The following is a 16113-nucleotide window of genomic DNA, read 5'->3' on the forward strand; positions in this document are numbered from 1 at the left end:
ACTATTAAGGAAGAAGGTGGAGACAACACTGACATAACTTCCTACATTGGCACAAGAGCCAAAAATACCTTGCTCCTCCATAACCCCAACTGAAAGTAAACCTCTCATTTCATAAATGTGCAGTAGAGTGACTATAAGTACAATATTGCCTATAGCAGTATGAGAAATTATTCCTGTACTATATATTGTCAACCTTTTGAATTCTGACACCTAAAATGTTTAATAATAAATGCTTTTTTTTAAAAGAACAAAAACTTCAGGCTGTATCTTTATTCTAGAAGTTCACCCTACAACTGGCTTCAGTCTTAGGCAAACATTTAGCAATTTGGAAAAAATCTACATTTGGTGCTTTGTGCGTGTATAAAACAAAAGCACAGTAATAAATCTTTAAAAGTGAAATAAGGATTCTTGATACAAAAGATTTTGTTCTGGGGAAAACAGCTGGGAGAACAGTATGTTGTTTTCAAATGATGGTGGAGGAATATGCATTCAATTATGAGAGAGGGAAAAAGAATGAGACAAAATACTATTAAAATAGAAATAAATTACAATTAATTGATATTCAACAAGGGTATCAAACAATTACATGGGGAAAGAATAGTATTTTCAACAAGTGGTGCTGAAATAACTCAATATTCACATACAAATGAAATTGGAACCCTACCTCACACCATATAGAAAAAATAATTCAAAATACATCAAAGACATAAGATTAAAATGGTAAGTTCTTAGAAGAAAACAGAGGTAAATGTTAGTAGTCTTGAACTTGTCACTGCCTCCTCAGCTATGACCCCAAAGCACAAGCAACCAAAAAATATATATATATATATATATATGGATCTCCATCAAAATGTCAAAGTTTTGTGCTTTCAAGGACACCATCAATAAAGTCAAGACGAGCCACTAAACGGGAAAAAAATGTTTGCAAATCATATACCTTATAAGAAATACATATCCAGGGCAGCTCCCATGGCTCAGCGGTTTAGTGGCTGCCTTCAGGCCAGGGCCTGATCCTGGAGACCTGGGATCAAGTCCCACATCGGGCTCCCTGCATGGAGCCTATTTCTCCCTCTGCCTGTGTCTTTGCCTCCTCTGCCTCTCTCTGTCTCTCTCGTTAATAAATAAATTAAAAAAAAAAAAAAAAGAAATACATATCCAGATTGTATAAAGAATTCTTACAACTCAAACAGACAACTCAATTAAGAAATGGACAAATGACCTGAATACACATTTCTTAATATGCAAATATATAATACATATATATTATATGCATATATATAATATATATAGCCAATAAGCACATGAAAATATGCTCAACATCACTAATCATTAGGGAAATACAAATCAAAACCACAATGAGATACCATCTCCTACCCACATGGATGGCCACTATCAAAAATCCCTAAAACAACAAGTGTTGGCAGGGATGTGGAGAAATTGAAACCACCGTACACTGTTGGTGGGCTTGTAAAAATGGTGCAACCATACTAGAAACAGGTTAGTAATACCTCAAAATGTTGAACACAGTTATCATATGACCCACCAATATCACTCCTGCATATATACCCAAGAAAAATGAAAACTATGCCCACACAAAAACTAGTTTATTCATAACAGCATAAAGACAACAACCCAAATGTTCATCAACTGATGAACAAATTAAAAAAACAAACATGATCTATCCAATCAATGGAATATTATTCAGCCTTAAAAAGGAATGGAATTGTGATACATACAACAACACAGATGAGCCTTGAACACATTCTGCTAATTGAAAGAAGCCAGTCACAAAAGACCACGTGTTGCATAATTTAATTTATAGGGAATTTCCAGAATAGATAAATCTAGGGAGACTGAAAGTAGATTAGTGGTTGCCTAGGGCTGGTGGTGATGGCTAAGTTTCTTTTAGACATAACAAAAATGTGCTAATGGGTTAGAATAGTATAGATAATGATACTTAAAGCCATTAAATTGTACACATTAAATGAGTGACTGGTATAGCCTGTGAATTATATTTCATTTAAGCTGTTATCACAAAGATGCAAAGAAAAGAACTTCTGCATTTATCAAGTAGAAAAAGCATGAACTTGATTAAAACATCAAAAATGGGGAAAAGAAAAAAGCAAAATAAAGAAAGATGGAAGGAATAAATCATGCCTGTTTTTTATTACTTTAAACATATACAGACTGACTTCTCCAAATAAATTAAAAGTGCCATCAGGTGATGGTAAAAATACATGCTCATGCTGTTCAAGAAATATACTTAAAATGGCAAAAAAGGGTTGAAAAAAATTTACCAGGTGTGGAGATACGAGGCATGAAGAGGAAGCAGGAATGGCAAAATTAATAGATAAGCTGGATATCAGGTTATAGGTACTAAGATGACATGATTAAAGGTACAGTTTGGAAAGACAATATTAAAGGTCTAAGTATGTATACATCTAACAATATGATACCTAACAACTCTAAAAATGCAAGAACATGGTAAAATTTTAGCTCTTCAAATGGGAGTACCTACTAGAGAGAAAAAAACAGAGGTGCCTGGGTGGTTCAGTGGTTGAGCATCTGCCTTTGGCTCAGGTCATGATCCTTGGGTTCTAGGATTGAGTCCCGCATCAGGCTCCATGCAGACAGCCTGCTTCTTCTCCCTCTGCCTATGTCTCTGACTCTCCCTCTGTGTCTCTCGTGAATGAATGAATGAATGAATAAATAAATAAATAAATCTTTAAAAAAAGACACAGAAAATAGACACCCTTTCTTCCATCAAAAAAAACATACATTTTTTCTTACACCTATAAAATGCCACATTTATAAAGATTAACTGCATATATGGCAACGAAGAAAACCTTTACAAGCCTTCCAAATTAAAGATTTAAAGCACAGTTCTTTGATCACAATCCAGTGAAATCTGAATTAAATAATTAGGTAACAAAAAATGGTAACTACATAGAAATTAAATATACTCTTCAATTAAAGAAGAAATTAAAAAAAAAAAAAGACTAAAGAAAATCCTGAAAGTAATGGAAAGGAGGATACACTCTAAGGAGATTTTAGTGTCAAACGCTTTCAATTTTAAACATTGTTTTTAAGAAAAGAAACGCTGAAAAAAAATAAATAAATAAAAATAAAAAATTAAAAAAAAGAAAAGAAACGCTGTATTCATTTAAACCCATCAGAAAAGGACAGCTCAATAAATCAAAAAAGAGAGACGTAATTATAATAAAGATAAAATTTTAAACTAATAAAAAACATAAGAGGGGCAAATAAACTCAAAGTTGGTTCTTTGAAGAGACTAATAAAACAATAAAAGACCTCAAATGCCCTATTAAGGATAAGAGGGAAGACAGGGAGTGGGGGGGGGGGTTCAGGGAGTGGGGGAAAAGAGGAAGAGACAGAGAGAGAGAGATGCAAAACAGATAAGGAATTTGAACAGAGATATAAAAGCAAATGTATAATATAAAACCAAATAGAAGAATCATTAAACTGCAAGGCATTTTATGGTAACAAATTTGATAACCTAGGAGAAATGATTATTTCCTCAGAAAACAAAATCATCCAAATGATTCAAGAAGTGGAAAATTAAAAAAAAAAAAAAAAAAAAGTACCAAGACCAGGCAGTTTTGCAGCTGAATAACCCATCATTCTACTGTTAAATGGCAATAGGCAATTAAAAAATAATAAGCCAATTCACTTTATGAAGCTGAGCATGATTTTAATACCCAAACCTGGGAGGGATGAGAGGAGAAACTATTAACGAATCTGGCTTATGACAGATTAGTTACAGAAACTGAACTAATGTTAGCAAATAACAGAAGTCATCCATCTATCAAAGGGATACATCCTGAGACCAACTTGGATTTATTCCAGGAAATTAAAGGAAGCTCAAGACCAGAAAAATCAATAAAATTTACCTCATCCCTAAATTAACTGTGAAAAACTCTAAGACCATAGCAATAAACGCATCTGATAAAAATGAAGGCATTTGATAAAAGTTTAGCAGCCATTTCTTACAAAAATTAAGATAAGAACAGAAGGAAGTTATTCATGAAGTATTATTAAACAAGAAGTGCTGCTTGATCAAGAGGCAGATAAAACAATGACAAAACCTCCACACGTGCATGGGTAGGTACAAATGGGTTCCTGGATGAGAGCACCAAGTTGTCAACAGGGCCAGAAGCAGAGGTGAGGAGATTTTTAACAGAGAAGAAGGTAAAATCATGTAGGATATCAATGCAATAAGATGCAAATGAGATTGGATGCATTCACATCTCTAATTGTAAAACACTACATGCAATTAGCACTACCGAGAAAAAAAGTACTCTTGTTTTCAACCCCATAGCCTTCATGTACTTTCCCAGTACCAGAGTACAAGGGAAGATACTCTGTTGTAGACATTACAATTCATCGTACTCCTTTTTAAGATTTTTTTTTTGTATTTATTCATGAGAGACAGAGAGGCAGAGATAGGCAGAGGGAGAAGCAGACGCAGGACTTGACCCCAGGATTCTGGGATCACGACCCAAGCCGAAGGCACTGAGTCACCCAAGCACCCCATTTTTTAAAGATTTTTAAAATTTATTTTGTCGTAGTCCTTACTGAAAATGTGAATCAGAGCATGAGCTGCAGGTCAAAACTCAGGCACAGCGATGCCACCCCAAGTCAAGCCAAACTCCTGGCTTGCTGAGCTCTGATTCAGTCTCTCACAGGGGCACTTGGAGCTGTTAATAAGGAGCAGGAATTTGAGCAGTCCTTTGGTTTTCCCTGGAGCCATCTGCACCCATCACGTTTACCAAGGCTCTAGCAAAGTGTTGGTGCTGGCACCCTCCCCGCCCCCCCCCCCCACCTCGGGTGCTCTGTTAGCTCCTAGGACATCATTCTTATGATAGCACCTATTACTTGGCATCACGATGATCTGAGGACCACCTGTGCTCATCACTAGGCTCTATGCTGGCTGAGGGCTAGAATCTCTCCTTGTTACTTCTCAAGTCAAGAGTTTCTTTTTTTTTTTTTTTTTTTTTTTAAAGGAAAGCCTGGCATTTTTTTTTTTTTTTTTTTTTTTTTTTTTTTAATTTTTTATTTATTTATGATAGTCACAGAGAGAGAGAGAGAGGCAGAGACACAGGCAGAGAGAGAAGCAGGCTCCATGCACCGGGAGCCCGACGTGGGATTCGATCCCGGGTCTCCAGGATCGCGCCCTGGGCCAAAGGCAGGCGCCAAACCGCTGCGCCACCCAGGGATCCCAAGTCAAGAGTTTCTAATGTAGCACCTGGCACGTCGGAAGTACTGTCAGTATCTGCCAAATGAATGAAATGTACCCAAAACATGACGTCTGCATTCAGAAACTTCTTTCTGGAGCCATTTGCTTTAATTTCCCGGGCAATTTAAAACATTTCCAACCTTGCTGCCAATAAGCTGATGGGGGGTGAAGGAATGCTGGCATACCCCACTGGCCACATGACTCTGGTTGGTCCTTTGGCAGTAGGGATGTTGAGGACGTTGCTATCGCCCTTAGGAACTCACCAAGATGGGGGAAGGGATACTTTGCTGAGTGCCTACTGTGTCTGACTCTGTGTGAAGTCACCTGGGACCTGCAGCTGCCCTGTGGGAGGTGTCGCTTGAGAGACAGGGCTGAGATGGGCACCCGGGTATCTGTCTGTCTCCAGAGCTCTGGGTACCACATCACCATGCCTTCCAGAGAAGCAGAATCAGACAGCTGCAGATCTTCATTCCTTCCCACCGAAGTATCTCATACAACATCTTCAGAAGTTTGGGCCATACTCTTTAGCCATTCCAGCTTCCCTGAAGTAATCAGCCATCTCCCTGAATTTACCTGCATCTTTTCCAGGATCTATTACTTATCTGCCAGCCTTCTTGAAGATAAGGAGTCTATAAATTTTTTACAGATACTATGAACTTACACTTGCTAATATTTGCATAACATGCACCTCTTTCAATCTTAAGGAGAAGCTTCTCACTGCGATGGTCTCCAATTTCCCAATTAGGTTTTGTGCCAGGATCCCACTGGAATTCTGCATGCACGTCCCCTAAGATGCCATAAATTGTGGTTCAGTTTCCCAGCCAGCGGAAGAAAACAAAAACATAATGGAAATCCTGCTGAAATACTACTCAAAGAGCAAACCAAAGGGAACGTATTTATTTGCCTCTAATGCTAGGACCTAAGAAAAGCAAGTTTCATTAGAGGTAAATAAGGAGGGAGGTATCAACTTTCCTACGTGAGCTGTGGAGTGGAGCTCTGCTCACTCACAGCAGCTCAGAATCTTTACGCAGTATATACCCCCTCCCCCACCTGCCAAATTCAGCTGTGGATTCTCAGAAAAACTGAAATTTGAGATGTTATGGATTCTCCACCTTCCCCAAAAGCAGGAGGAACATCTATAAAAAAGACTCTCAACACGCTCCTTAGACAATTCCACTTATTTACATTTTCTCTTCTCAGAAAATCATCCTTTATCCCGATCCCTGATCTTCTCTAAAAGTTTCCTAAACAAGAAAACAGGTGTCCTCCCACTCCAGTTCCATCCAAAATAACTTTCTAATTGCTTTTGCCATGGGCGCTTTTTGGCAGCTTTGAAACATCAGAATTGCATCAACCTACCAGTCTCTTCACCATCACGGAAAGATTGGGGCACTTCTCAGAGGCCCCTGTCACCTGCTCTGGGGTCTGTCCCCTTCTCACCCAGCTGGAGGGCCTTGACAGAGAGTGTGAGGTAGATTCTCAGAATGTGCCTGGTGATGCCTTACAGGGCACCTCAGGAACTGAGGGGCTGCCAGCAGAGGGGAGGGTTTGGGCTCGGGGGCTCTACGACTAACAACTTCAAAGACAGCGCTTGTTTTCCACTGGTTCTTCTATGTAGCCTGGGTTTCTCCTCTCCAAGATTCCTGATTGCTAAAAAGTTTTGAAAATCTAAGTAGCACAATATCCATTGTGGGCCTTTTGGCCACATGGGACAAAAGGAGTTTAAAGGAATAAAGATAAAGCTACCTGCAAGGACACACCAGCTCTGTGCTTCCCCACACATCTTATTGATTCTCACAACCCTGGGAAGGAGCTCCTGCAGGGAAGGCAGATTCCACTGAGCCCCTTGCCCAAAATCACAGGGTGAGCACATGGCACAGCCCAGGCCTCCTGCCCCCGGGTCCTCTCCAGCCATAAACCTACTACCCTTTCAAAACATCTACAGCTTCAAACCATCGATGTCCAATTAAACAACTCCATCTAGAGCAGCCTATGCACATTGCTTACCTGTAGGATCTTACCTGTCTACTTCCAAAGTTACTGTGGGAATCTCCCAGAGAGAAGACAAAGAATTCATTTTTATTCCCTGGGTTGTTTTCCATCATTTCTCCCTTGTGAATCCTCACACAATGAGTCGGCATGTGGCCCTACTGATCTGACCTGCTTTTCCATCAATCCTCTTTTCTTTAGGGTCTGTGCTACTTAAGCGGGCTGTTCTAACAACCCCTCATCAAATGTATGATGAATCAACAATAAAGAAGTTCATTTCTTGCCGACATAAATTAGTCCATGACAAATATGACTGATGTGTGAGTGGCTTTTCTCCAAAGGGTGGTTTAGATACAAGGTCCTTTCATCTACTGGCCCCCAACATCTCTGACGTCTGGCTCAGAAGAGCTTCCATGTGGCCAGGCCTGAGAGTCGGGTCCACACTTTGGCTCACTTTCCACTGCCCTGAATCCAGGCAGTGGTCTGTCTCACTGCAAGGGATGCTGGGAACTGAGGTGCAGCCACTGCCTGAGAAGAGAGGCAACAGGTGAGAGAGATTTGGAGAATGACACTGGTCTTCAAGAGCCCCTTGCAAGGGACTATCATTAATTAATTGATATGACCAGCATATACTGTGTTCCACACTTACGCTCTCAATATGATGCTTCCTTGACCCTTAATCAAGGGAATTAGTTCAACCTAGGTCACTTAACCTGTGACTCAGTTTCCTTATGTTAAAAACAGGGATGATAATGCCTCATGAGATTGTTTTGAGGATCACATACATTACAAAGTGCTTAGAGGCATCTGGTTGGCTCATCAGTCAGTTAAGCATCTGACTTCAGCTCAGATCATGATCTCGGGGTTCTGGGATAGGGCCCTAAGTCAGGCTCCGTGTTCAGTGGGGAGTCAGCTTGTCCCTCTCCCCCTGCTCTTCTCCCTGCTGGTACAGGGTCTTTCCCTCACAAATAGATAAAATCAAAAAAAAAAAAAAAAAAAAAAAGAAAGAAAGAAAAAGAAAAGTGCTTAGAACACTATCTGGCACATAGAGCGTGATGAACAAGCACTTGTTAAACAGATGAGGGGATACAAGAACCTGGTTCCCCTGCAAATTTCCTTTTTTTTTTAAGATTTTATTTATTTATTCATAAGAGACACAGAGAAAGAGGCAGAGACATAGGCAGAGGGAGAAGTAGGGTTCCCGCAGGGAGCACGATGCGGAACTCGATCCCAGAACCCCAGGATCACAACCTGAGCCAAAGGCAGACACTCAGCCACTGAGCCACCCCCTGCAGGTGCCCCTCCCCTGCAGACTCTGCAAATTTCTAACAGACTCCTGTCATGGGGGTTTCTAGCTCTTAGGAAGTGGGCAGGCGGCAGAAGCCCAAGTGTTGCTGAGTTCCTCAGCAGCCAAATTCAGTTTCCTATGCAAGACATAAAACCCTGTAAAATACATCCCAGGCCTACTTCAGAACCTTCCTAGTAAGGAATCCATTCCCTCAAGAGCTGCCCCAACCTCTCTTCCACTACTTGGGATGTAGACAATGCTTAGCTCCTTGTAGGCATTTCTTCATTGGTGCTGATTTCCAAACAATCTAGTTCTATGTCCATTCATTCTTTTGTTCATTTCTTTATTCAACAAACATTGAGGACTTACCATGTTCTAACGTGACCAAGACATCTGAGGTCTCAGCACATGTGGGCAATGTTTTAGCTTACCCAGGCATCCCAAGACAGGTCTTATTTATATTTTATCCCAGTAGGGTTCAAAATGCTTGCTGAATTAATAGATGGCACATCTCGTATGTGCCAGTGGGTGTATAAACTGGCAAACTGTTTGGCAGGATGTACCAAAGCAGTGGTTCTTGGGGTGCCTGGGTGGCTCAGCGGTTGAGCATCTGTCTTCAGCTCAGGGCATGGTCTCGAAGTCCCGGATTGAGTCCCACATTGGGCTCCCTGCATGGAGCCTGCTTCTCCCTCTGCCTTGTCTCTGCCTCTCTCTGTCTCTCTCATGAATAAATAAATAAAATCTTTAAAAAAAAAAAAAAAAAAAAGCAGTGGTTCTTAAGGCACCTGGGTGGCTCAGCCAGTTAAGCCTTTGCCTTCAGCTCAGGTCACGATCTTGGATCCTGGGATCGAGCCCCGCATTGGGCTCCCTGCTCAGTGGAGAGACTCTCTCCTTCTGTCCTCCCCCTGTTCATGTTCTCTGTCTCCCTGTCTCATGTTTTTACTCTCTCTCAAATAAATAAAATCTTTAAACAAATGGGGGTGCCTGGGTGGCTCAGCCTGTTGGTTGGGCATCTGCCTTCAGCTCAGGTCATGATCTCCAGCCCATGTTGGTCTCTCTGCTTAGCAGGGAATCTGCTTCCCCCTCTCCCTGTGTGTGTGCTCGCTCTCTCTCTAAAATAAAGAAATAAAATCTTTAATTAATTAAATAGATAAATACATACATACATAAATAAAATAAAGCAGTGATTCTCAACTACAGGTGATTTTGCTTCCCAGGAGACATATGACAATGTCTGGAGAAATGTTTGGCTGTCATAACTAGTGGAAAGGGTGCCACTGGCCCTTCAGTGGGTAGGGGCCAGGGATGCTGCTAAACATCTGGCAATGCACAAGACAGGCCTTCTCAACAAAGAATTATCCAGCCCATAAGGTCAATAGTTCTGAGATTGAGATATGCATCTAACCTGTGACCCAACATACCTACTCCTAAGGTTTATGTGCCCAAGGGAAATGACCTATATGTCCATCAGAAACACAAGAATGTCTGAAGCAGCTATACCCACAGAAGCTTCAAACTGGATACAATGTAAAAGACCATTAATAGGATAACGGAAAACAAACTATCATATTTATATGATGCAATACTACATGCAATGTGAAATTAAAGACTGCAATGTACAATAATAAGAAATGAATAACCAGACCAAAGTAACAGGCAAAATTAATCGATGGTGATAGAATAGAAGCTGGAATAATGATTACCCCTGGAGGCAGGGGGCTACTGACTGGGAAGGAGCAGGGAAATCTCTGGGGTGCTGGGAACATTCTGGACTTCACTTAGGTAATAGTTACACACACTGTGCTGTGGACTCCGACTCATGCACTGTATGTGTGTTACACCTCAACAAGCCTTATTCAATGCACTGGTTCTCTAAGAGCACCCTACCAGCAGGAACACGCTCTGGTGTACTGTCCTCTCTACACAAGGTCTTCTAACAGCCTTTCTGGTATACTGCAGGCAGGAGTGTGGTAGGTGCATCTCGGGGAGGCTGTTTCACCAGATATCAAAAACCTTTCATGTCATTAATTCAATTCTGTTTTGATCATTTTATGCTAAGGAATGTGCTAATAAGGATGTGCACACAAACTTAAGCCTCAAGAATATTTATCATCACATAATAAATAAGAGGGGAAGGGGTCAATGAATTCAATGCCCACCCAGAGGGGACTGTGTAATATTACAGACTCATTAAAACTGACATTCTAAAATTTAAAGGGAGAACATTTACGATATATTAATTAGAAGTAAAAAGCAGATTGCCCAACAAGATGTAACTTAAGATAGATGAAGGATACACTCAATATGTTTAACTATGATCATCTAAGGTAATGAAAAATAATGGGATTTCTTAAAATTTTATCATTCCCCCCCCTTAAGATGTACATATATGGTTAATAAATACATAATCATAGTTCTTAAAAGTAAAGGTGAGTTTTGGACTTTAAAACTGAGTACCTGACTTCACAAAACCCCCAGACTCCAATGTATTCAATGCCCTGCTACCTGCAGAAACACTCTAAACTCTCATCACAATGGCTGAGGCATAGCAGGGATTAAATAGATAAATTTCAGATTTTCTGTCCCCTATCTGGCTGTGGAGATTGGTTACACAAATCCATACAGGCATTAAACCTCACAGAACTGCATATCGCCCCCGCCCCAAAAAGGTTAAAAGCAATTCTGTGTAAAAATATCAAAGTAAATACTTCTGACTGAACAAGGCTTTAGAAGCTGCAAAGAAAAAAATAAAAAGCTACAACCATCCCTGAATGCCCAAGTCTACCTAGTTAGAAGGCTAGCATTCCACCAGGTAATCTCATCGCCCCAGACCCTGCCTACAACACCCCATCTGTGTTTCTCTGTGAAGCAGAGGTGATGCTTGTTCTCTGAGTACTTGGGAAGGTTCAGGGTGATGATGAAAAAGCATCACGGGGACTGCCGGTAATGATCAGTGTCATCCCCACTACAGAAGAGAACCTCTCTCCAGGCAGCTCCTTCTCTGAATTCTCCCTGGTGGTGGCACATGTTTGGTTATTATGGAGCACTCATAAGATGTACCTTGTAGCTCACCCAGACTCAGAGTTCCTCCCGGAGCCACAGAATGTGGTACAGACCTGAACGTGGGAGCAGCTGCTCCTGGACACCACTGACAGGGGCCCGGGTACCTGAGCTCATAAATCCATTATGAAAGGCTCTGTTTAATTCTGGTTCAAGAGAGAGATTTTTCTCCTCTTACTTGTTAGAAAAAAAGATTTTAAGCCAAACGAGCCAACAACAAACCCTAGGATAAAACATTTAACAATGTTAATTTTCAAAGCCCTGTGGTCCTCACCAGCTTCTCAAGGTCATACCTCCCTACTGAATCATTACAGAAGGCTGCTGACATGGTACATGGCAAAAACGCTCCTATGAAGTCCAACCTCTAATATAAAGAGCAAACAGCTCAGATCCCAGCCAGCCACGACAAAGGACCCACAAAGCCGCACACACAGGAGCCCCAGAGCATCTGTGAATCTGTCTGTTCCTTCGCCTCCTCAGAGAGAAGGAATCACAAGACTGCTCAGAATAAGAAACCAAAAGGGCAGAAGCCCAAAAGGCAGCCGGGCCTGAATTTCATGCTGTCTCCAAAGAGAGAGCTCACATGCTGTGTCGGTTATTTGCACAGTGGGCAGGCCAGGCTGACAGCTTGAGGGGGATATTTTAGAGAGATAACTGCAAGTCTGATTTGCAGAGGGTTCTCAGGGCCTTGCGCTCCCAGTAAGCATTTCCAACTCCCAGGCTGACCCTCCATTCACACAGGGGTTAAGAGCCTGCAGCCAGTTCCCAAAACCTGGTCTTTGTATTTAAATCATCTCAAGGGGACACATATCTCCAGGCACAATCAGAGCCTGGGGAGGAGGGAGGGGACCTTTCCACCCATAATTGCTGGCTGCACTTCTGGAGCACCTGATCCAGGAAGCTAAATACATGGAAAAAAACAGAAGAGTCTGGGAAGCCTAGAACGCTCTGAAGAGCAGCTAGCGGAGTCTCCACTTTAACCCCAGAAATGCCTCTGCCTCCCTTCCCCCTCCCCTCAGCTGGGCACCAAGTGTCTCCCTACTGGGTGCACTGCAAATGTGAATCAAAGTTCAGTGGTGCCGGGGTGCCCACGCCTCTCTCATGCACAGGGACTCTAGGCCACCAGAGGGTTCCCAGACAGCAGTTGTAATCTCTTTCTAATTAAAAACAAAAACCGAAAAAACCCTAACTGGCCCAAACCAGCAATATGTATTTACATGTAAGACACAGTTGCACACATACACGTTCACACGTCCCTATTTACATACATAAACACGATTTTACAGCAGAAGGTAAGCAAGCCTGTTCCCTAAGTCTACAACCCTTTGCTTTCCTCACCTGATTCTAGCAGCAACAGCCATTTATGCCACAAATTTTCTTATGAGGGCTGATTACAGATCAAAACACCACCCTCCTGGCTTGCCTCCCTATCCTACCCTACCAGCCCAGTGAGATCTGTTAACAAACCAAGATCAAAGATGGAAGAAAGGCCCAAACTGCATTCCTTGAAAGTAGGGTTAGATTCTATACTTTGATAAACCTCAGAGCCTGAACCTCTTTGCTCTCAGCCTCTAATAAACATGTCCATCCCACCCACCCCCACCCCCACCCCCCCTCGCCACTAGGCACAAGGGTTTTCTCTGCCCAGTGCCTATTTTCAGCTCCCATAAATCATATCCCATTGTTTCAGGCAATCTGAACTCATGCTTAATAAACCATCAACCTCACCCCTCCACCACCACCACTCCAAATTTCCCTCAGGGAAAGACTGTTTCAAGGAGGAAAGGAAATTCTTCATTAGGGCTGGATTTTAAAAGCAAGCTTCCACACAAAACCGGAAAACAAAACTGGGTATAAATACCATCAAATAACCACTAAATGTCTTTGGTTAAAGCGCTTGCCTGGGATTCTCAGGTCTAGGTGTGAGTTCAGTGAACATCCAAACAGAGCAGAATTTGAACCTAATACTAAATGACACATGATCCTGCACTTCATGACCATTTAAGTGCTGCAGTGGCTAGATTAAATTGCTCTGATGCAGAATTTCTCTACAGTATAGGTTACTAAGAAATATAATATTGCTTTAAAATTTATTTAGGTGTGTTCATCCTTTCCACACCCACACACTCACGGATCTTCTTCATAACCAGGCCTAACCTAACACAATTCCCCTGTTTTCCCCTGGAGATGTTAGGGAAACAAGAGGACATGTGTCTCAAGTTTCCAAGATCAAAAAACTGGATCACAGCACTCACAGCATCAAGTCTGCCAAACCAGAGCTCTGGGTACGTACAATTCTTAAAGAGCTAATTTAATGGAAAACAGGCGTCTGGGGCTGCAAGCCCTTAGGACATTCTGGAAAATGTAGGGGGTTTCAAAGGATTATGCAGAGTGACAGGACTTTGGACACGCCCAAACTCTTAACCAAAGCCTAAACGAGAACATTTTGCTAAATTTACCCATTCCAAAACACTGCACAGTGAACTGGGACCCTGCAAAGCTCAGTGCGTCCACACTGCAGCCTGCCTGCTGGAGGTTTGCAGACCACTCCCTGCTGAGAGTCCAGCCAACCCAACCAGCCTAGCAGCAGGCTGCAGCAATGATGTCCAGATCCAAGCCCAGGCACTGGCCAGGGGTCCCTTGGGTCTGTCCTCCTATGCGCTGTATTCCTGACTGGTTGAACAATCCTCAGGCAGAGCCCCAGGAAAAGCCGCATCATGCCGGGTCTGGCCACTCCCTGGTCCTCAACAACACCGGTTGCACACCCTTCCACACAAAAATGGTGTGCAGGAACAAGGGTCTGCCACAGAAGGCTGCTGAGCAGGGCGCGAACGCATCCGGGGGCGGGTGGGAACAGCTGGTTGGCCTCTACCTGTCCCAGAGGGCAGAGGCCTCAGAGCTTCTGCAGGGGGAGATGTTTTAAAACCAAGAAAGGAGGCAGTAAAAGAGGACCTCAAGCAGCCCCAGCTGCCAGCACTCCTGCGACCTCCAGGTATCAGGGGCTTGACCAAGACGACGGTGGTCGGCAGAACACAAATGGGGGCGTGTTCTGGCCCAAGCGCAAACAGACACCTTAACGCTGCTAGACTCGTCCTTTCACTCTTCTCTGCTCTTAGCAAGTGATCCTGAAAGGCACGGACAAAGTTTTTCAGAATAACTGGAGAAAACACAAGCCAGTGAGGACGTCCCGGGTGGCCCCTGCCGAGGCTCTCACCGCGCCTCCCTCCAACTGGCACCTGCCCCGCCCCTGGCACCTGGGTAAGGCTGCTCTGGGGCCACCCGCACCCAGTGACCACGCTCGCGCACACACGCGGCGTCGGGCTTCCAGTCCCCCCGACCCAGACGCAGCCCTCAAGCGCGACCCACAGGTGTGGCGGGCTCGGACGCTCGCCCAAGCGAGGGCAGGCGCCCCTCCAGGTGCTTGCCAGCGGCGGGTGCTGGCCCGGCCCCGGCCCCGGCCCCGGCCCCGGCCTCGTGCTGTGCGCCCGCCGGACCTCGGGGCCCTACGCAGGCAGCCTGATGCCGCCTCGGCCCCCAGGAGTCCCGACGCGCAGCTGCCGCGGAGCAGCCGCCCCGGGCGCCCCCCCCGCCCCGCCCCGCCCGCCCGCCGCGCCTCACCGCCCGTGTCCTCGAAGCGCGGGGGCGGCCGGTCCCGCAGCGTGGCCGTCCAGCCCGCGCCGGCCTCGTCCTCCTCCGGCTCCGGGGCGGCGGCGGCGGCGGCGGCGGCGGCGGCGGGCGGCGGCCCGGGGCGCTCGTGCTCGTCGTCCGACGAGGCGGCCGAGGAGGAGCGCGAGGCGGCCGACGTGCTGTAGAAGGGGTTCCCGCCGCTGTCCGGGCCCGACTCGCCGAACACGTCGTCCGAGATGTGCAGGCTCTCGTAGCGCGCGCGGGCCGCCTCGAGCAGCGCCGGCGCCCTCCTGCGCGCGCCCCCGCCGCCCTCGGCCATGGCCCCGGCCGCCGCCCGCGCGCCCGCCCCCCACAGCGCCTCCCAGCCGCACGCGCCGGGGCCCGGGCCCGCGCCGCGGCCCGCCGCCCCCCACCAGCGCAGCCCGCAGCACAGCGCCCGCCGCCCCGCGCCCGGCCGGCCCGCCGTCTTGGCCGCCTCGGGCCCGGCGCCCGGGGAAGCGCCCTCGGAGCTGGCGCGCCGCAGGCTGCGGGCCGCGGCGGGACGCAGGGCGCCGGGCGGGAGGCACGGGCTGCGGCCGGGCCCAGGCGCCGCCGCCGCCGCCGCTGCCGCCGCCGCCGCCGCTGCGTCTCCTCGGCGCCCGCCGCGTCCCCGCGCGCCCTCCCGCGGCACCCGGCGCTCCCCGGCCGACCTTCCCGGGCGCGAGCCGCCAGAGGCGGGCCCCGCCTCCTCGCACCTCCGGCCCGCCGGCCAATGGGGAGCCAGCGCGGGGCGGGGCGGGGGCGGGGCCTGCGCGGGGCGGGGCCGGCGCGGGGCGGGGGCGGGGCCGGCGCGGGGCGGGGCGGGGCGAGGGGGAGGGCGGCCGGCGGCTCCCCCGCCTGCGGGGATGTGTGC

General features: G+C 45.9%; 1 protein-coding gene across 2 annotated transcripts in view; it reads right to left on the reverse strand.

The window, feature by feature from the left end:
* Positions 1-15566, reverse strand: part of PGBD5 (piggyBac transposable element derived 5) — a 102033-nt gene extending 86467 nt beyond the window's left edge. For both annotated transcript variants that reach the window (XM_041750388.1, XM_041750387.1), the window contains exon 1: positions 15213-15566. In XM_041750388.1, coding sequence (XP_041606322.1) covers positions 15213-15540 — 328 coding nt within the window. In that variant the 5' untranslated portion in view covers positions 15541-15566. The remainder of the gene's footprint in view (positions 1-15212) is intronic.
* Between the last annotated feature and the right edge of the window lie 547 nt (positions 15567-16113).

The sequence above is a fragment of the Vulpes lagopus genome, chromosome 3, assembly GCF_018345385.1.
Source record: "Vulpes lagopus strain Blue_001 chromosome 3, ASM1834538v1, whole genome shotgun sequence".
Taxonomy (NCBI): Eukaryota; Metazoa; Chordata; class Mammalia; order Carnivora; family Canidae; genus Vulpes; species Vulpes lagopus.